Source organism: Leptodactylus fuscus, chromosome 7 (assembly GCF_031893055.1).
Source record: "Leptodactylus fuscus isolate aLepFus1 chromosome 7, aLepFus1.hap2, whole genome shotgun sequence".
Lineage (NCBI taxonomy): Eukaryota > Metazoa > Chordata > Amphibia > Anura > Leptodactylidae > Leptodactylus > Leptodactylus fuscus.
Window position 1 is genome coordinate 3174722 of NC_134271.1, and position 20776 is coordinate 3195497.

A 20776-nucleotide genomic window follows, 5' to 3' on the forward strand; every position below is an offset into this window, starting at 1 on the left:
AACATGGCTTCTCATCACCCAGGCCTGCTGATAAAGGAGCGTGTAAGAATGATCAATCATGAGGAAATAGGCCCGGGCCTGGGTGGTGAGAAGGCCTAGTAAGCAGTGAGAAGGCCTAGTAGGTGATAAGAAGGCCTAGTAAGCAGTGAGAAGGCCTAGTAAGCGGTGAGAAGGCCTAGTAAGTGATGAGAAGGCCTAGTAAGCAGTGAGAAGGCCTAGTAAACAGTGAGAAGGCCTAGTAAGTGATGAGAAGGCCTAGTAGGTGATAAGAAGGCCTAGTAAGTGGTAAGAAGGCCTAGTAAGTGGTAAGAAGGCCTAGTAAGTGGTAAGAAGGCCTAATAAGTGGTGAGAAGGCCTAGTAAAAAGTGAGAAGGCCTAGTAAGCAGTGAGAAGGCCTAGTAAAAAGTGAGAAGGCCTAGTAAGCAGTGAGAAGGCCTAGTAAAAAGTGAGAAGGCCTAGTAAGTAGTGAGAAGGCCTAGTAAGCGGTGAGAAGGCCTAGTAGGTGGTGAGAAGGCCTAGTAAGTGATGAGAAGGCCTAGTAAGCAGTGAGAAGGCCTAGTAAAAAGTGAGAAGGCCTAGTAAGCAGTGAGAAGGCCTAGTAAGAAGTGAGAAGGCCTAGTAAACAGTGAGAAGGCCGAGTAAGGCAATTAGCTGAATGGCTGAGCTGTAGATATCAGTGAGAGCAGTGAGTGATGTCACATGTCCTGCCTTATCACACAGGTTCGATTCTATGGAAACTCTGTGTAAACAATGTGAGATATAATTTCACATAGCAGGAAAACAAAGCAGCATTGCTAAAGCAATATATTTAGGAAAATGCTTCAATTTAGAGAATCTAGCTGTATAGATAGGATCTTTAAGATGAGAATACCCCCTTAAGACGTCTTCACAGTGAATGGAAGGGGGAGGGACTGTTCTTTCTTCACATAGTGAATGAAGAGGGGAGAGGCTGATTCTCCTCGCAGCCTCCTCACACATCTGCACACTGCTTTCTCTGTGCATTGGACCGAAGATTCTGCAGATGTCCCAGTTTACAATGTAAGTAAAGCCTCGTATGTGTTTGTATCTTCTTCTGGCTGCTCATGTGGTTACAGATGGAATATTATCCACAGACAGCAGCGGCGTTACTGACTCCGCTCACAGATTGCTGTTGTTCTACGTCAGGGATCTCTTTAGTTGCATCATACCTGCATGTATTCGCCCTGTATTTGCAGTTCAGTGTCCCTGGATCTCCTATATTACAGACTTTGCCTGAATTTACAGCGAAAATTTCAGTGACTCTTTGCGCCAATGATATTAAACATAGCGCAAATCATGAAAGTGGCGCAAAAATCCCGACTGTAACCATTATTGTCGCAACTGATGTTTAATAAGTCACAAAACTGAGACCTGCAACTGTTACGACATCTGATGTAAAGGAATAGCAAATCTCCCCCATTACCAATCTTCCCTGTCCCAAGAACCCACGGACAAGGCCGGGGCCAGTTATCAAAAGGGGGCTGGGGGGAGGGGGGACTGTAAATAATAAAAAGCAAAAAGTGAAGCTGCATTTGCCGTTCGGGGTTTTGGCCTCTGCTGGTTATTGCACGGTGTGCAGCACGTGAAGGGTTAATTCAGACGTTTTTTTTGTTCCATGAAGGACCTTTTTCGGTAAAGGGAGTTATTAGAGATTATATTATCCAGACCCCGAGGCTTTATTGCGAACAGGATTAAAGGGATCAGTAATGTAAATAGGAATTGTAGTATAATATAACGGAGGATGAGTGGGGGAGGGGAGGGGGTAGCGCTGAGTGGGGGGGGGGTAGGAGGCTTAAAGGGAAGGGGACGCATTTCTTACGAATAAGCTTAATGTAAACTTCACAGGACCCCGACCAGGTCTTACAATGTGAGGGGCCCTCTCTCTTGGTCTATGGTGAGGGTCTCTGCGGCGCCATCCACAGCTCGTGCACGGTGCGCCGTTAGCGTTCCATCATAGTAAGCCGTATCAATGCCGCAGATGTTCTGTAGCTTTTGTTACCCATATAAATCAGTGGGGGATATTTATAAAGACTGGCGTATTCCATACCAGTCTTCATATCACTGGCGCCGGTGGAAGACCCTCCCCATATATGACGACGCGCCCCCCTAAATACATCAGATAGGCCGCTGACCTCTCCGCTGTGCTGAATCTGCGAGGAAACGGAAATAATAGTAAATGTAGCGCAAATCATCATAAGTCTTGTCCGCCCGGGATCCCGACACTCATCCATCCTTGGGTCACTTTTGACAGGTGACGACCCCTGTATATTGGGCTGATAGTGAACCCCACGGCCAATCCCCCCCCACCCCATCAGTGCCGCGCCTGCTGCTGATCGCCCCGTCTGTAATGTGCGTTTTGCGGTTTTCACTGCCGGAATGTATTTTTGTTCACAAGTTTCACCTTTTGTGTTGCAGATCTGTGTAATTTGCGGTAAGTTGTGCGGTTTCGCAGCGCGGTCAGAGTCCGCCACATTCCTGCTATGTCTTAATGTTATGGCTGATCCCTGGACGCGAGAGATTGTTATGAGCTTATATTTGGGATAACGCGCCCCCTACTGTTATATAAGAATATTACAACTCACTGCGCAGGTTGTGGCCGTGTAAAACCAGGAGACTGCAGGGATAAACTCCTCATACATATGAAGCACATACCAGCTGCTGCAGAACCTCTTTATAAAATATAAGCTGGTTTTCTATCCGCCCCTGATTGACCCAAAACTACCTCCTGCATTTCTTAAAGAAGATCAGCAGCTTAGGGGTGTATTAAGAAGTTCCGCAGCAGCTGAGGTGTTTATTATGATGTTCTGCAGCAACTGAGGTATGATGTATTAGGTATGTTCTGCAGCAGCTGACACCAGCTGCTGCAGAACCTCTTTTTAGAGCTAGACGTAGCACTATATGTCTGTCAATCAATGGCTGATACAGGAGAAGCAGCTTTCTGGAGTTTCCCTGCACGTGGCGCCCCTTATCAGTGTATATCCTCAGGCTGTGACATCACAAGGACTTGTATATACACCTCTAATCTTTCCAATGACGTGCGCAGTGACTGGCGAGTACCTCATTGTGACAGGTGGGGGCGCTCACGGCTCACGTTGGCTGCACCCCTAGCTGTCCGCACGCTCCTCACTATCCGGACACTTTTTGGCTTCTGTAACCACAACAATTTATTTTGTTTATTTTTTTCCCCATTTTTTGGAAAGTAAAAAAATTCGGTCTAAATTTAACCATCGATCCTGAGGAGCTTTATCCCATTTTTGTTAAATAGAGGAAATGATTCACTGCCTTTGGAAGTCAAAGTCTGCCAAGTCCCAGGCACGTTCCTATATAAGGAGTCTGGGGTGTGCGGCGGGCGGGGGGAGAGGGGTTGTCAGGCTCCTCCTGTTAGGATCAGAGGTTCCTGGTCCTTTGGGAAGCAGTGTCTGATCTTCACAGCTTCGGGCAGGGGGTCTCACTCCTCCCCCAGGGAGTTCCCACACTGCAGGCGGAAGCAGAGGGATCCTCTCTCCAGCAAGGAGGTATCAGCCATGGGGTCATCTCCCCCATTAGGGTCTCATCAGCCAGAACTGCTGCAATGTCCACTGAGCGCTTATTAACCATCTTCCACCTGTTTGTATAGATGTCACCTATATAGTGGTCACTGTGCCTGCTTATATACGTCACTGCACCCCTGCACCCCATCACTGCACCCCTGTCACCGCATCACTGCACCTGTCTTATTGTGTCACTGTACCTGTGCTATGACATCACCGTCTTATAATATTATTGCTTTGTGTTACAATGTTATCATCTATTTACATTGTTCTACCTGTTGTGACATCATCTTATTAGAGTCCTGCGCTATGACATCATACCGTTTGCTGCATTACTATACCTTTATTATTGCATCACTGTGGACTTATCTTACGATGACTGTCCCTATTATTTTATTACTGTACCTGTTCTATCACCCCAGTACCCAGTATACCATCTCTATGTAGCTGTTATTATATGTCTATTATTACATTGTGCTTAGTCTTTACTGTATGACTAATTGACTATTCTCACTGTAAATCACACTATTGTACTTGCTATTATACTGTACTGCTATATCACTGCTTATTACATCAGTCTACCTGTTATTACTGTATATCGCTGTGTATGACATTATATCACTATGTTTGTCACTGTACCTGCTGATATTACATCATCTATTTGTACTATTACATCACTGTAGCTGATTTGTTACATGAATGACTGCTATTCCATCACTGCTCCTGCCTGATGACATCACTCTATCTAGTATTGCATCACTGTAGCTGTATTGTTACATCAGTGTGTTTGGTATTACATCATTGCACCTGCCTGATGACATCACTGTGTCTGGTATTACTGTATATCGCTGTGTATGACATTGTAGCACTATGTTTATCACTGTACCTGCTGATATTACATCATATATTTATACTATTACATCACTGTGTCTGGTATTGCATCACTGCACTTGTGTTATTACATCACAGCACCAGCCTGATGACATCACTGTGTCTAGTATTGCATCACTGTAGCTGTCTCGTTACATCAGTGTGTCTGGTATTACATCACTGCACCTGCCTGATGACATCACTCTATCTAGTATTGCATCACTGTAACTGATTTGTTTCATGAATGTCTGTCTGTTATTACATCACTGCACCTGTATTACATCACTGTACCTGCCTTATGACATCACTGCGCCTGTATTACATCACTGCGCCTGCCTTATGACATCACTGCGCCTGTATTACATCACTGTATCTGTGTTATTGTATGGATATGTTAATAAAGCTTGCAGTTACTATCATTATCACATCTCTGTATACGTCTTATTGCGCCACATCGACATCATCATTCGTTGCCTCCGTCTTTACGTCACTTCTATGTATTTGCGGTTCCTGCTGTACCTGCCTCTGTATCTCTTCTCTTCCGCGCTTACATCTACCTGCATGATATTATCTTATGACATCATGGTACAGGCTCCATCTTGGATCTCGGTCAGTAAAGGTTATAGGTCACGTCATGTCTTTCATTTGTAGGTACCTTAGAAGTTTTTAGGGTCCATTCACACGGAGGAAAATGGCGCTTTATTTGGTGATGAATTTTCAGCGCTGAAAAAAAAACACCTCTCATTGATTTCAGTCGGTTCCGGTAGTGGAAAAAATATCAATGGGAGGCTTGTTTGTCAGCACTGAAAATCCAGCACCATTTTCCTCCGTGTGAATGGACCCTTAGGCTTAGGATATATGGGAGGGGGCCGCGGCAGATTTATGACCCGATTCTCCAAATTTCTTTGGTAATCGCTGGAGGTTTCTGAATTGTTGTGCAAGGGATGAAATTTGTGCATAAATGGACCTGTTGCAGCTTAAACCCTCGGCCGCAGGTGAATTTGTGCTGCAGATTTATTGGACTGTTCGGATGAGATTTGTTTAATTTTCAGCCACTTTGCAGAGCGGATTAGTCGCTGGCAGCCGCACAATGTGGGGTCTACTGAGACTGTGCAGTGTATTAGCCTCGTATTCACACTGCAGTATATCTCAGGGGATCCTGGCTGTGCCTTGTGTATACCTGTTCTATTGGATATACAATTAATGTGTTGTCATCTTGATTCCTTATTCTTCTTTGAAACGTCTCCCCTAGTGCAGCCGATATCTGTCATGGTGCCAGTGGCTTTGCACAGACGGGGCACAGTCATCACCGCGCTCTTGTACTGGGTCCTCTCTTTATATTGGGCCTTATTCACACGGTCTCAGTGTAATCCTATGTGTTGCTGCTTTCCTTGCCTCCTGCTTGCTCATTGGTTTCTCCCTGACTGTTCATACAAGCAGGAGGCAGGGAAACCAGTATGAAGCTGCTCCTGCCATCAATAGCAATGCAACAGGGGCTGTAGCCCCGCCCCCAGTGCACTGACTCATTTGCATAAGACTTCAAGATTATTTTGCTCCAAATCCGCAAAAGTGACCTATATGACAGAGGTGTGTTACATATCACTGTAATGGGGTTGTAGTGGTTGAGTATACCCGGGGTGCTGGTAGACTCCTTATAAAGATGGCGGCTGCTCTTCTATTGGAAGACGTGCAATAATTCTGGCAGGAATCGTTCCCAGTGTTACTGAATCAAAGCTATAGAATTAACCCTTTACTGTCAGCAGAGATTGGGCATACCCCTCACCCCAGCACCTTGCACAGTCCGTTTCCAAACATCTGTTATTCGGCTTTGCAGCCCCATAGGCCGGGCAAGGAAAGACACTAACTATGAATAAAACTGATTTACATGAAAGTGGGGCTGCAAAGCATAACAGAGACATGCTCAGATCTGTGGCACCCCCCTACACGGTCCTGGGATCGGGATTAGAACCAATTTACTACTGATAGACTCCCCGTAATATGAATGATATAGTAGATTATTACATGTATGAGATGACCCTTTAAGTGCAAGTGCTGACGTATCAGCGGGATTGATGGGAATCTGACTACTGCGAGTCCCCAGAACATTGCTACTTCTGTCCATCTGCCTTGTCAGGAAAGAGCTGAATGATCTTCAGGCCAGTGCTCTGATCCCTATGATCACCTAGTGGGTTACCAGAGCGGCCAATATTCAGACTTGTTCTTCACACGCAGACATTTATGGTGTATAACTATCTTTTTCTAGAAGCCGAAGATGTCCCGAGACATGAAGGGTAACAATACAGAACAAGCCCCATTCATGGAGGAATGGAAAGCTCGGAGGGAGCGAATGCGACTGCGCTCGTCTTCTAGTCTCGTCGGCAGCAGATCTGTGGAGATCCAGGTACAACAAGAAGTAGAACGTCAGACACAATCCTGGTCCTCACATATAGGACAAGCCTGTGAGCCAGACGCAACGTCCAGCAAAGTCCAACCTGCAGGAGCTTTAGACGTAGAAGCTCACGACCCGGTCACCTCCAAAACCAAAGAGAAGAAGGGAAGTCCTCAGAAGAAGCATCGGACCCAGATAGAGAAGAGGAAACTCAGGGAGAAAAGACGACCCACAGGGATAGTCAATCTCATCCAGACTGGGGTAAGAGGAGAGTCCACACCTGGGGCGGCGACCCTTAAATATATTCTCATGACTTCACTAGAGACGAGGGAACAAGATCAGAGTGAAATGGTTTCAATTTTCCAAAAGTTTCTATTTCTAATCAAACCAAAACTTTTCCAATTAGAACCTGTAAAATGTCCATCGCAACGAGTAATATAATATAGAAGAGGAGGGTCACATGGTCTGTACCACCTGGGGGGCTTCTGGTGGCCCCATGAGTGGGGGTGGGGGGGGCATCACAGCTCAGCAGATCCATGTACAATGTCACATATGAAGAAATCACCTTCATCTTTGGCCGATTTATTGGGGACCTCAGAAAGTTAAAGATTGTCCCTACATGTAGAAAGCAGATACAGATAGATACACGTAAATACACACAGGTATACACATAGATACATGTATATACACAGATACACAAACCTCTGCTCTGTAAAAAAAAAATCTCTAAACCGCTTGTCCATACACTTTATGTCCAAAGCCTCAACCTGCCACATTCCAGCCCAGTTCACATTGCGCTTCTTTCTTCTCACATGACATTAATCAGACTCCTTGGTGTTTAAGATCTTAAGGTCATTCCAGGTTACATCAAATTTCTGCTTTTTTGCCCATTCTTGTCTGTCCCTGACTCCGCAGCTTATAGGGGTTGTGCACAATGTCTGGCCTCTCCTTAGTGTGTCTGGTTGAGGCTGCACCGACCACCCGTCCCCGCACACACGAGCTCTTTGGGGTAGATCCGGTCTCTGTATTATACAGTGCACAGATCCAGTCCCTGTATAGTCCCTTGTGCTGTTACTGCAGTTTTGCCCCCATTGCTGCCTCTTCTGCCCCGGTTTTGTGCCCGAGGTCTGTCAGTAAGTCCCCCCCATAGTGAATGTTACTCTCATGACTGACTCTTCTCATTGGTTTGTAGGATCCTAATGAAAATGAAGATATCAATGCAAATGAAGAGAACAAAGAACAGGAGACTGTTGTACAGAGTCAGGTGAGGGGCTGAGACGTCTTCTGCTGACTTGGTCTGTATATATGTGTGCTGCTGCCTCCTTGTGATGGGCCCTAGTAAGGAGTAAATAGTAAGTGCCCCCCCCCCCCTATGGCCGGAGAGCTCCCCAAATCACCTCCAAGATGCTACAGCCAGAAATATCCTTGGTGCTTCTTACTTATCCTTCTTCAAGACTGGAGGAAGATCGATTGTGTGTTCAGTGACCTGAGAAATGAGATGGCAGACAACAGAGACTTTGACCTGATATAAGGACTCTATCAATGTGCGCACCTTCTTAAAGGGACCTCCTTAAAGTGACCTCCACTTTATAAAACCACTTTTTATAAGTGTATAGTACGTCTGAAGATTTGCAATATATTTTAAGGAAATCTCTTTCCTTATCCACTTATTAGGCTGTTCTCCTCCTTATCTGCTGACACACAGAAGTCTATGGGGAGGGGGAGGAGGAGGGCAGTGGAGTCTTTTCCTGAAGATATAGCAGTGTCAGAAGGACTTGATCCCAATCACAGCCTAGCAGACTGCAGCTAAGGGGGTGTCTTTTATAGTGATCTCCCTTCTCCATAGACTTCTATGTAAAAATTATTAGAGCCTGATATGTGGAGAAGGAAAAAAATCTTCATTAATAAGATCTATTACAAAGTTTCTTCTATTCCCCAGGACTATTCATCTATGAAGGGTTGTTTTATATTTGGAGTCTGTCAGCAGGGAATTTGTTATAAGTGGAATCCCAGGAACTTGTAGAGATTTTGTCACATCTTCCAGATATCTCTCTCTTATCCGGCTTTGGAGCTCCACGTTTATGAAAGGTCCTGGGATTAGGTTTATAGTGAATTTACTACTGACAGACTCTCTTTACGGAAAAGTATCAAAGTGACTTTAATTCCTTAGGACTCGTCTGGGTTTTAGTCCCAATAGATTTTCCTCGGCTTCACCTCCCTTAAGGAACAAACCACAAAAGCTCCTGCAGTTCGTCCAACACAAAAGCCCCGATGGCCATGAGAGTGCCGGATCCTCGGAGCCTCGTACGATATCCTGACATGGAGCGTGTCCATATAATAATAAGACAATGTATCTATATATGTATCCAGGGTTCTATAAGTGACCTCCGGGGATCTCTGTATATAAGTTTCTTTGCTTTTCTTGCAGGAATTATGGATTTCAGATGGGACTTGTACAAACAGGTTTGTCTTCTCTTCTCTATATAGACTGTATTGTAACCCGTCCAGATGAAAGGTCTCCTATATTATGTGTATACAGCTCCTGTGCAGACCAATGTGTCTCCACTCACAGACTACAAGCAATCCCTGTGCAGTCTGACGCTGCATCTTATTCTTTTCTTCAATTGTCTTTTACTTCTTGCCGACTGTGTATTAGAAGGAAGGTGAAGGTATAAGCTGCAGAATCTGACCGTGCAGGGTATAGTCGTAGTCTGTAACAAGGAGACCCATCTGCTTACAAAGTAACCATTGACTCCGTACCGTAGAATATTTTCTATTTCCAGAGTTGCTTTGGTTCATTTATGAATGTATTAGATCAATATATAACAGGGTGCAGACGTTTCCATAGACTTGTCGGTATTTTGTGCCTTTGCAGAAATTCAGAAATTCATTTTAATGCCCCAACTACAGAAAATAGAGATGGAAGCTTAAAGGCAAGGCAGTCACGGATGGAAGAACTTCAGAAGGTATGGGAACTGGTATGGGCAATGTATGGGCAATGTATGGGCACTATATGGGTACTGTATGGGCACTATATGGGCATTGTATGGGCACTATATGGGCATTGTATGGGCACGATATGGGTACTGTATGAGCACTGTATGGGCACTATATGGGCATTGTATGGGCACGATATGGGTACAATATGGGTACTGTATGGGCACTGAGTATGGACACTGGGTATAAGCACTGAGCATGGGCACTCTATGGGCACTAGATATGAGCACTGGTATATGTAATGGTATGGACACTGTATAGACACTGCATGGGCACTGGGTATGAGCACTGGGTCTGGACACTGTATGTGCAGTGGTATGGGCACTGGTATAGGTACTAGTACAAACACTGTATGAGCACTATATAGGCACTGGGTATGGGCACTGTATAGACACTGCATGATCACTGGGTATGAGCACTGGGTCTGGGCACTGTATGAACACTGTATGAGCAGTGGTATGGGCACTGGTATAGGTACTAGTACAAACACTGTATGAGCACTATATAGGCACTGGGTATGGGCACTGTATAGACACTGCATGATCACTGGGTATGAGCACTGGGTCTGGGCACTGTATGAACACTGTATGAGCAGTGGTATGGGCACTGGTATAGGTACTAGTACTTACACTGTATAAGAACTATATAGACACTGGGTATGGGCACTGTATGGGCACTGGACACCATATGGGCACTGGTATAGGTACTAGTACAAACACTGTATGGGCACTGTATAGACACTGTATGGGCACTGTATGAGCATAGGTATAGGTACTAGTACATACACTGTATGAGCACTATATAGGCACTGGGTATGGGCACTGTATGAGCACTGTATGGGCACTGGACACCATATGGGCACTGCAGGACAGTTGTCTGAACTTGATCAATAATTTATCATTGTCTTACGTGGAGATCTTACGATTTCTGAAGTCCGCGTGTAGTCTTCGGTGCTCAGACGAGGCGCCTGGTACTGTGAACTGTATTTGTGTTCTATTAGGCAGTTAGAGGAAAGAGACAAGACAATCACAGACTGACGTCAGAGCTCAGCGACAAGGAGGGGTCTCTGCTACTGCTCCACAAGGAAATGAAGACCCTGACTCAGGTAAGACTTATATGTACAGGCTGCACAGTGTAATACAGGGGACACCGGGAGCAGACACAATGAACTCATCCTCTGCTTGTGTCTTCAGATCTTCTATAACTTTATACAATGGTTGGCTGTGGGGTCTTTCAGGTTTCTGCCATTCTTTCAATGTATATCAGTATATATATAATAACTATTATGGCAAAAGAATAAAACTTATTGTAACTCCGAGCAGCCATAGACTTGCTTTGGGTAACATGCGCATGTACGGGTGCATGAGAATACGACATGACTGGCACATGGATGGTATCTGTTTGCCATCTGTGACCTCCATGCACCCACACATTTCATTACAGGACAGGGCCTGTTCTTATTTTTGCCTCTGGGCTCCTGGCTTCCCCCACGTGGACCCATTATAATACATAGACATGTGTATGGGGCCATAACTAGAGCCCGGATCAGTGTGCTAGCCATTACATGTACATGGGGCCTTATCTATACTCACGGGTACATGGCGGGAGACGCCGCATATCTGATCACTACAATAGATATCGGTGGAGGGTTCCTTATAGTGAGACCTTACAATGATGAACTGGAGACAAATGTCGGGGGGAGATTTTCTGACCATTTGTTCTGTCGGCTGCAGAAAATGAGTAGAGCTGAGGATGAGAATAAGAGACTGAAGGAAGAAAACCAGATGCTGCTGAAGATGATGGGCCAGCTGGACAGCTAAGACTCGAGACATCGCTGCTTCGCCTGCTGCTCAACTAAGAAACGACCGATACTTTATTACCAAAATAATTGGCTGAATTATTCTAAAGATGAGTGAAATGTTCCTGACCACAAAGCCTTCCCCGCCAGAGACTGCAATAAGATGGTGGAGCTCGGGGTAAGAAACAGGAATTCAACGTCATAAGGAGAAGATTAGAAAACTCCTGTGAAGGGACATGAAAGGAGCTAAGTGAGGGCTCAGTGCTGGGATCGCCCATCGCATGGCGGAGGGTCCCCTATGAGGGTAAAGGGGGCAGTAATATTGGTGAAGCTCCTACATTGCATAGACATGACCCCGCTGGAGAGAGTCGCTGTGCAGGTTACTAACTGATGGGACCCCAATCCCTTCTCCATATTGGCAGGGGTACAAGACGTCGATCCTAGTCATATGCTGTAAGATTGGAAAGACCCCTTTATTGCCGCTCGCGCCGCACTGCTCCTATCATGTATTTATTAGCATAGGACTCTTGGCTTACTGTGCGCTGAGCTGCCCGGACATATAGTAGGCGAGGTTCTCTTGTTGGAAAGGTTTGGGGCGTCATGGGGTTCCCAACATTCTCCAGTCTTCCATGTGCCCTAATAGGAGGGGTTTCATGATCCAAGGAAATTATTATATATTATTATACAAAATATCCAATTATTAATTCATCATCCAATGACAAAGGGAAACTCATCGTGCAGTGGACACGGCTCGGCCGTCTATTTACATGGGCGACCATATAATACCGTATTTCGCTCGCTACAGGGGAGCAATTGGTCCTGGGCCCCAAAGGTCTGTCTATAATATACATAGACACAAGTGTTATAGTCCTCGTGGTAAGTGGTGGAGGGGGGAGGGGCTGTTACAAACTTTTCATTGGTGCCGGGGGCTTCCAGTTTTGCCCCTGCCCCTCACTATGGGCATTATTATTATTATGGATCTCTTTAGGGTTTACTTATTGCCCTTCACATATCGATGTATAATGGGCGGTGGATTCATCTATGGGATCCCAATCTATCAGAACAAAGAGGCAGCGGCCCCTTCACTGCTGATCCCTACCCACAGGGGTGTCTAGGTAGACAATTGGCCAAATCTTACGTCCCCTAAAAGCCCCTGAGAGCAAACAAGAGCCCTGCGGTATTATATAGCGGTATATTCTGGTATTAGTAGGGAATGTTGTCATATTATGTGTGAGCTTTATAAAGGAGAATTATGTAGTTACTATGTGGCGGTATTATGTGTCCTGTATATGTCAGTATTATCCCAGCACTATATGGCACTTTTACTGAATTCTCTCTATTGTCCCCACTTGGCTTATAATGGCCGTAGCAATGTCCTCATGTGAGTGACCGCCCTGTTCACTATGGAAGGTCAAGAAATCCAAAAACTTGCAGGGAAACAGAAGGTGAGACAGTCCGAGGTCATAGAATGAAGTATGGAGTCAGGACTGACAGCCATGTGTGTTATGTCACCCGACGAGGATCGGAACCAAACTCACATTGTAAGGAAATGTCAAAGGTTCCAGTGAGATGTCGCCAAATAGACCTGAAAGTCGGAAGGAATTGATATGAAGAGATTTCTAAAAACTGAATTTAGAATAAATTATCCTGAAAAACAACTTTTCTGTTTTGTAAAACCAGAGGACCCCTTTAAGGTTTTCTGGCAGGTTCCTCCCGTCTCAGCGATACAATCTGTAGACTTGTTACAATTTCTGTATTTCTAGCTATTTATTGATGAGGATGAATGTTGGGTCTGAGGACGGGAATCTCTGCTGACTGGTAATATTACTGTATGTTCTGTATGTCAGCAGCCTATATATAGATAGATACAGTTTATACTATATAGATTATTTATATAGGGTGTGAATGTTACGTAGTCGTTTTATACATTCTGGGAATCTTTGTGTTATTTTGTGGTGTCTGTGATATTTGCAGGATTATTACACATTTATATCAGTTTTATTAGGTGGAGGATCCTATGGACGACTGACCCCACAGCTGCCTATATACTCTGCCTATATACTCTATAGTATCGGGGCTTGGACTCCAAATACAGATATTGTAGAAAACTACATAAAGTGTCAGAGATTGGTCCAGGATTTTGCAGAAGCTGCTACACGGACAATATTCGGGTTCTATCTAGACCTTGGTCGGGGCTTCTCTGACAATCCTGTGCATGACACAAAGGGTTACAATGTTACCTCTGTCTCACCTTCTAGAATATACTGGATCAATACATTCTATTCCATCTGTTATATATAGTAATGGGTATTTTCTACTATATCTGTACACTACAAGGTTAAGACCGTATATACTACACCATGCTATAGATTCACATAGACTATTTTACATACATAGCCTATGGTGTAACCTGTAGCACCTGTATATGTAGCACCTATATAGTATACCTATAGGCTCACACCAGCGGGAGGGTTCTCATGCATTGGGGCATTATCCAGCCAAAGGGGCGACCATTACACAGGCAGCAAAACCCGCAAACCCAGATGGCAGCGGAACCAAAGTATCTTGGAGCTGATTTTGCACAGAAGTTACTACTACAAATAATCCCCCCGTTCCCTATGGTACTGCCTATAGCACAGGTTCATAAATACAGAACAGATTCTCATATACAGTTATAGGTTACAGAAAAGCACTATATATAAATCCACTATAGCTTCACATGTACAATATACTGTACATACACGATAAGACCCCCATACATACACTATAGCTTCACATGTACATACAGTATACGCTCACAAATACACTCTAATACATACACTATAGGTTCAGCCATGTTCTCACATACCCTATAGATCGATTGCTGCTGTTATTGATATGAATATTTCCTTTACTATCTTTCTCTTCCTTCCCATTTGCACTAATCTTATTACTTTGCAGCATTATAGGATTTCTATTGCAGGTTCCCTTTGCTGTAACGTATGTCAGTTGTCAGTTATAAGGTCCAGTATCACCAGGTCTGTAGCTATACCGCCATATGGTATGACATGAAGGAAATATCTCAGCTCTAGAATTGGATTTCCCGCATTGACCCTGCAAGTCTTACAATGTATTCCGTCTGTGCCGACTATTATTGAGATGTCTTTGCAGGTCTTTAATCTCATACCTATGGTCGGCTTTATATCAGTCATAACGTAATGTGTATTACCTTCAGCTGCCTTATAGAATGTGTATATATCATTGAATTACGCCTGATTATGTCTATTAGAACTGAATGTAACTTGGGCCACTTATTACTGTATCTGTGTGATGAGTTATCACTATTATGGAGCTAATAAAGTCTTTCAGATTTCTGACATTGCGTTCTCTTCTAATATCAATCAGTTTTCCTTCTCCGGTTTATCCACTGACACAAAACATTACCAATACCCATCAATATGCCAGAAAGATACAATAACAATGTATAAGAGCACCCGCTGCTGTCAGGCCCAAAATACGGAAACTTATAGCACACGGGTATTCAACGTTTAGCTGGAGGACACTTCTCCTTTTCGAGGTTATGGGTAACTTAAGGCAGCAAGGACAAACTTCTTCCTTCTTAATCCTGAAGTGTACAGTGCGTATAAAGAATAGAGAACTAAACATGGCAGATCTATAAGGCAAAGCAATTACAGAGAGCGGACTGCCTGGACAATACAACAATCCTGCTGCATCTCACCTGGAGGTGTCTGACCTGCTGCAGCTCTTCATGTGTATAAAGGGTCCAAACAAGCCCCCCCTCCCCCACCTAATTCCTCTGGTCATGTGAGTTGCAAGTATGGTGATGATAAGAATGATTATATAAAGTATGATATATATATATATATATATATATATATATATATATATATATACAGTCCTATGAAAAAGTTTGGGCACCCCTATTAATCTTAATCATTTTTAGTTCTAAATATTTTGGTATTTGCAACAGCCATTTCAGTTTGATATATCTAATAACTGATGGACACAGTAATATTTCAGGATTGAAATGAGGTTTATTGTACTAACAGAAAATGTGCAATATGCATTAAACCAAAATTTGACCGATGCAAAAGTATGGGCACCTCAACAGAAAAGTGACATTAATATTTAGTAGATCCTCCTTTTGCAAAGATAACAGCCTCTAGTCGCTTCCTGTAGCTTTTAATCAGTTCCTGGATCCTGGATAAAGGTATTTTGGACAAACAATTCAAGTTCAGTTCAGTTTGATGGTCGCCGAGCATGGACAGCCCGCTTCAAATCATCCCACAGATGTTCAATGATATTCAGGTCTGGGGACTGGGATGGCCATTCCAGAACATTGTAATTGTTCCTCTGCATGAATGCCTGAGGATTTGGAGCTTTGGTGTTTTGGATCATTGTCTTGCTGAAATATCCATCCCCGGCGTAACTTCAACTTCGTCACTGATTCTTGAACATTATTCTCAAGAATCTGCTGATACTGAGTGGAATCCATGCGACCCTCAACTTTACCAAGATTCCCAATGCCGGCATTGGCCACACAGCCCCAAAGCATGATGGAACCTCCACCAAATGTTACAGTGGGTAGCATGTGTTTTTCTTGGAATGCTGTTTCTTTTTGGACGCCATGCATAACGCCTTTTTTTTATAACCAAACAACTCAATTTTTGTTTCCAAAATGAAGCTGCCTTGTCCAAATGTGCTTTTTCATACCTCAGGCAACTCTATTTGTGGCGTACGTGCAGAAACGGCTTCTTTCTCATCACTCTCCCATACAGCTTCTATTTGTGCAAAGTGCGCTGTATAGTTGACCGATGCACAGTGACACCATCTGCAGCAAGATGATGCTGCAGCTCTTTGGAGGTGTCTGTGGATTGTCCTTGACTGTTCTCACCATTCTTCTTCTCTGCCTTTCTGATATTTTTCTTGGCCTGCCACTTCTGGGCTTAACAAGAACTGTCCCTGTGCTCTTCCATTTCCTTACTATGTTCCTCACAGTGGAAACTGACAGGTTAAATCTCTGAGACAACGTTTTGTATCCTTCCCCTGAACAACTATGTTGAACAATCTTTGTTTTCAGATCATTTGAGAGTTGTTTTGAGTAGCCCATGATGCCACTCTTCAGAGGAGATTCAAATAGGAGATCAACTTGCAATTGGCCACCTTAAATACCTTTTCTTATGATTGGATACATCTGGCTATGAAGTTCAAAGCTCACTGAGGTTACAAAACCAATTTTGTGCTTCAGTAAGTCAGTAAAAAGTAGTTAGGGGAATTCAAATCAATAAAATGATAAGGGTGCCCATACTTTTGCACCGGTCAAATTTTGGTTTAATGCATATTGCACATTTTCTGTTAGTACAATAAACCTCATTTCAATCCTGAAATATTACTGTGTCCATCAGTTATTAGATATATCAAACTGAAATGGCTGTTGCAAACACCAAAATATTTAGAACAAAAAATGATTAAGATTAATAGGGGTGCCCAAACTTTTTCATAGGACTGTATATATATATATATATATATATATATATATATATATATATCCACTTGTGGTGCCATAATGTTACATTGTAATACAAGTCTGTATATATACTTATATACTCTTAGTTAGTGATGTAACCATATGTGTCCTGAGAAATATTATATCCTGCCAGGCGTCCCTATGGGGGCGGGGTGCCCAATACCTAGGTCAAAGGTCATTCTTGACTGTTATTGTAACAAACAGATTCTATGGGGCCCTTTAAGATGAAACCTTAGGCTTTGAATAATGAATATGTTCTTTGTTTAAGTTGATTGATAATAATTGATGTAAACTTCAACCAATAGGAATTGAGAATCATGTCATAAATGAGGGTTTTGATGTATAATAAGCCCTGAGTTCTTTGTCTTGGTGAGAATAATGCTTTGCTAATGCAACAAGCGCCTTCTCCCACCCTGGGTGAATAAAGCCTTATACTTGTAGAAGATCGAGGTCTGGAGTGGTGTATTCTGATAACAGTGATGTACTTGCAAAAGGTGAAAGTTGCAAAATATAATGGTAACTTATGTTCATCTTCCCCTGTAGTGCTGCTCCGATTTCAAAAGCCAACATCAATGGCCATGCTCAAAATGTCCGGACACTTAGCAAGGGCTCAGGAGAATAGAGAGGGGTCTGAATTTATTTTGGGGTCTGGTCTGGCATCAGAATTCATTTTGAGACTATTTGGGGTCTGAGAGGTCTGGTTGGGGTTTATTTTAATTTAGGGGTCTGGTCTGAGGGCTGAGTTTATTTGTATTGTAGTTGGTGGTCTGGGCAAAGTCTACAGAGCCCCTCGCACACCGGCTTGTCTTTCTGCCTCTCCACAAATCTCCCCTTGGCCATTCCCCACACTTGTCCCTTCCCATCCCTCTGCACACCATTGAGGGTCCTATTCAAGCTATTGGTAATGGACTTCGTGATCACTTTCTACCCCCCCCCCCCCCAACCATAAACTTTGAAGCAGATTTCTGTATCTGAGGTTTGTGATACAATATCCCAATGCCAGTGCTACACATGGAGAGTGCAATGATGTCATGGCACCCCAGGTTACTTGTACAGTGATGTCATCATGTTACTCAAGGCTCACTCTATGGACAAATCTTTGTATTGAGGTAGGTTGTATACAGATGTCATTCTAAACACTGGTGTTTGACGTCACTATTGGCTAATCCCATGGCATATGTAAGGATTTTGCATTGGGAACCAGTAGCGTTAAAGGGGTTTCCAGGATTTGTTCTGGGAGTCTGTTCTCCTGAACTAACTGAGGGTTAACACATTGCCCCCTTTATCATGGGAGAGTCGTCCGCCCTGTACATATCCACATGAGTGAATGACATTGTTACTGTAGAGCGGTGATCACTGGAGTGGCGGTATATATAACAGGTACGGTTATTGGTCCATCCTTTATTTAGGATACCACTCAGAGAGCCTTGGAATAGCCCTATATGACGGGGCCTTGTGCAGGGCTACACAGGCTTTGCAGTATTCGGTTTCCCAAGAGACTTTCCCAACCGGCCGTAGTCTTATCCTCCACCTGAAATACTGGGCATATCTCTGGGGGTCTTTGTCCAGCTCCAGCAGATAGTCGGCCAGGTCTTTTGCACTGGGAAAGTCATCAACATGAATAAAGGAATCGGCAGGGATGAATTTTTCATAGTTTTCTCTAGAAGGGCCGAGAACTACCGGCACGGCTCCGGACTGTAGGGCGTTCCTCCAGAGCTTCTCAGTGATGTAGTCTCTATGGATGGAGTTCTCGAAGGATAAGTAGAATTTATAGGTTGATAAGACGACATTGAACTTGTCCGAGTCTAATCTGTTGTGTTGTCGGCCATAAACATCTACATTTATGTGTTCCTTTAGTTCGTTATAATAGGTCACCCTCTTGGAGCTCGGGTTCCAGTTGCTGACAACCCAAGCTACGAGCTTAGACTTCTCTGGGATGGTAAAGTTCTGAGATTCGTTCTTCTTCTCTAGCCAACCATAAGGGGTGAAGATGTCAGAGTCACTTCTGTAGGACATGGTGAGGTTGAAGAGGTTGTCCATCATGGCCAGGTTTGGACTATGACTTGGAGATTCCAGGTTAAACCAGACCCAGTATTGTCCTTCGGGTCTTGGCATCTGCGGCATTTGACTTTTGAATCTGCAAACGTCTCTGTGGTGGAAAATAACGGCATTGGCTTTTGGGAACCAGTCACGGTCGTCTGTGAAAAAGCAACGAGGATTGTTGAAGGGCTTCGGACACTGGTTTAAGGGAAAGTGATCTCCAAAAGGCCATGTCCATAGTAAGACAATCAAATCTGCTTCTGTTTCAGTTGGGAGAAGTTGAGCAGACCAATGGGAATCCCTAGCGTAATGTTTCTGAAAGTGATAATATGTGAATAGTAGACAAGTGAGTAGAGCGATCACATGGAGTAGGATGAGATATCTGTGACCCCATAGAGCTGGTACTGCAGGCATCTCACATCTACAACTGAAGAAGGAAACAATTAGCAATAAAATGTAGCAAGTTCTGGTGTGTAGAAATGTATAGCAATGTATAGTTACTTATGGTTACAGTGATAGTCACATCCTATAATATGTTACATGTGGTCCATTGGGTGAAGATAAAGGAGGAATGTGAGGATTCACGGAACCCGCCTGCAAAAATCTCTGTGTGAACTAACCCTAAATTCTGCTCAATCTAGTGCTGGCCTTGGCGCCAAAAACCGCAACAAAAAGAGAAAGTTCAGATCGACTTGTAAACCGGTTTAACAAAACGTTATAACCTCTTTAAAGGGATCCGATCATTGGATACCCATTTTTTCTGACTAACACGTAGGAATAGCCTTAAGAAAGTTTCTTCTTCTCATACCTTTAGATGTCTTCTCTGCACCGCCATTCAGAAGAAATCCAGAGTTCTAAAGAACGGCGGCACCGAGAAGATATCTGACGGTAGGAGAAGAATAAACTTTCTTAAGGCTATTCCTATGTGTTAGTCAGAAAAAACGGGTATCCAATGATAGGATCCCTTTAAGTCTTGATAAATTTGTGCAAATGTGAGAGGTGGAGTATGTGTAACAACTGGAGGGTAGACTGAGCCCAAGGGTGGTCCGCTCTTATACAAAGGCCATAGGGTTCAGACCAATTACATTTGTGTTCACCAACAAGCATTAAAGAGTCTCCAGAGTCACCAGTTATCATATCACCCCAGCCCTGCAGATAGATAGGTTACTGTCACCAGAACCAGCATATCACCCCAGCCCTGCAGATAGATAGGATACTGTCACCAGAACCAGCATATCCCCCCCAGCCCTGCAAATAGATAGGTTACTGTCACCAGAACCAGCATATCACCCCAGCCCTGCAGATAGATAGGTTACTGTCACCAGAACCAGCATATCACCCCAGCCCTGCAGATAGATAGGATACTGTCACCAGAACCAGCATATCACCCCAGCCCTGCAGATAGATAGGTTACTGTCACCAGGACCAGCATATCACCCCAGCCCTACAGATAGATAGGGTACTGTCACCAGACCAAGCATATCACCCCAGCCCTGCAGATAGATAGGTTACTGTCACCAGAACCAGCATATCACCCCAGCCCTGCAGATAGATAGGTTACTGTCACCAGAGCTAGTATATCACCCCAGCCCTGCAGATAGATAGGT

At 43.9% G+C, this 20776-nt stretch overlaps 2 protein-coding genes across 2 annotated transcripts; one reads left to right on the top strand and one right to left on the bottom strand.

Moving 5' to 3' along the window:
- The first annotated feature begins 3424 nt into the window (after window positions 1-3424).
- On the top strand, window positions 3425-11950 carry LOC142214398 (PRKC apoptosis WT1 regulator protein-like). Its single transcript, XM_075283345.1, has 7 exons — window positions 3425-3533; window positions 6682-7068; window positions 8000-8071; window positions 9236-9270; window positions 9683-9773; window positions 10805-10909; window positions 11538-11950. Exons 2-7 carry the CDS (start codon window positions 6691-6693, stop codon window positions 11622-11624), a joined length of 768 nt encoding a protein of 255 aa, XP_075139446.1. The 5' UTR covers window positions 3425-3533; window positions 6682-6690; the 3' UTR covers window positions 11625-11950.
- A 6580-nt stretch (window positions 11951-18530) lies between these two features.
- Window positions 18531-19586, bottom strand: LOC142213492 (3-galactosyl-N-acetylglucosaminide 4-alpha-L-fucosyltransferase FUT3-like). Its single transcript, XM_075281843.1, has one exon. The coding sequence runs from the start codon at window positions 19581-19583 to the stop codon at window positions 18531-18533; it is 1053 nt and encodes a 350-aa protein (XP_075137944.1). The 5' UTR covers window positions 19584-19586.
- Between the last annotated feature and the right edge of the window lie 1190 nt (window positions 19587-20776).

Excerpts from the sequence above, each read along its gene's own strand:
- LOC142214398 (XM_075283345.1), top strand. The coding sequence starts at position 6,691 with ATGTCCCGAGACATGAAGGGTAACAATACAGAACAAGCCCCATTCATG. Across the intron at positions 8,072-9,235 it reads AGACTGTTGTACAGAGTCAG|GAATTATGGATTTCAGATGG; the intron begins GTGAGGGGCTGA and ends CTTTTCTTGCAG. Across the intron at positions 9,271-9,682 it reads GATGGGACTTGTACAAACAG|AAATTCAGAAATTCATTTTA; the intron begins GTTTGTCTTCTC and ends GTGCCTTTGCAG.
- LOC142213492 (XM_075281843.1), bottom strand. The coding sequence starts at position 19,583 with ATGCCTGCAGTACCAGCTCTATGGGGTCACAGATATCTCATCCTACTC.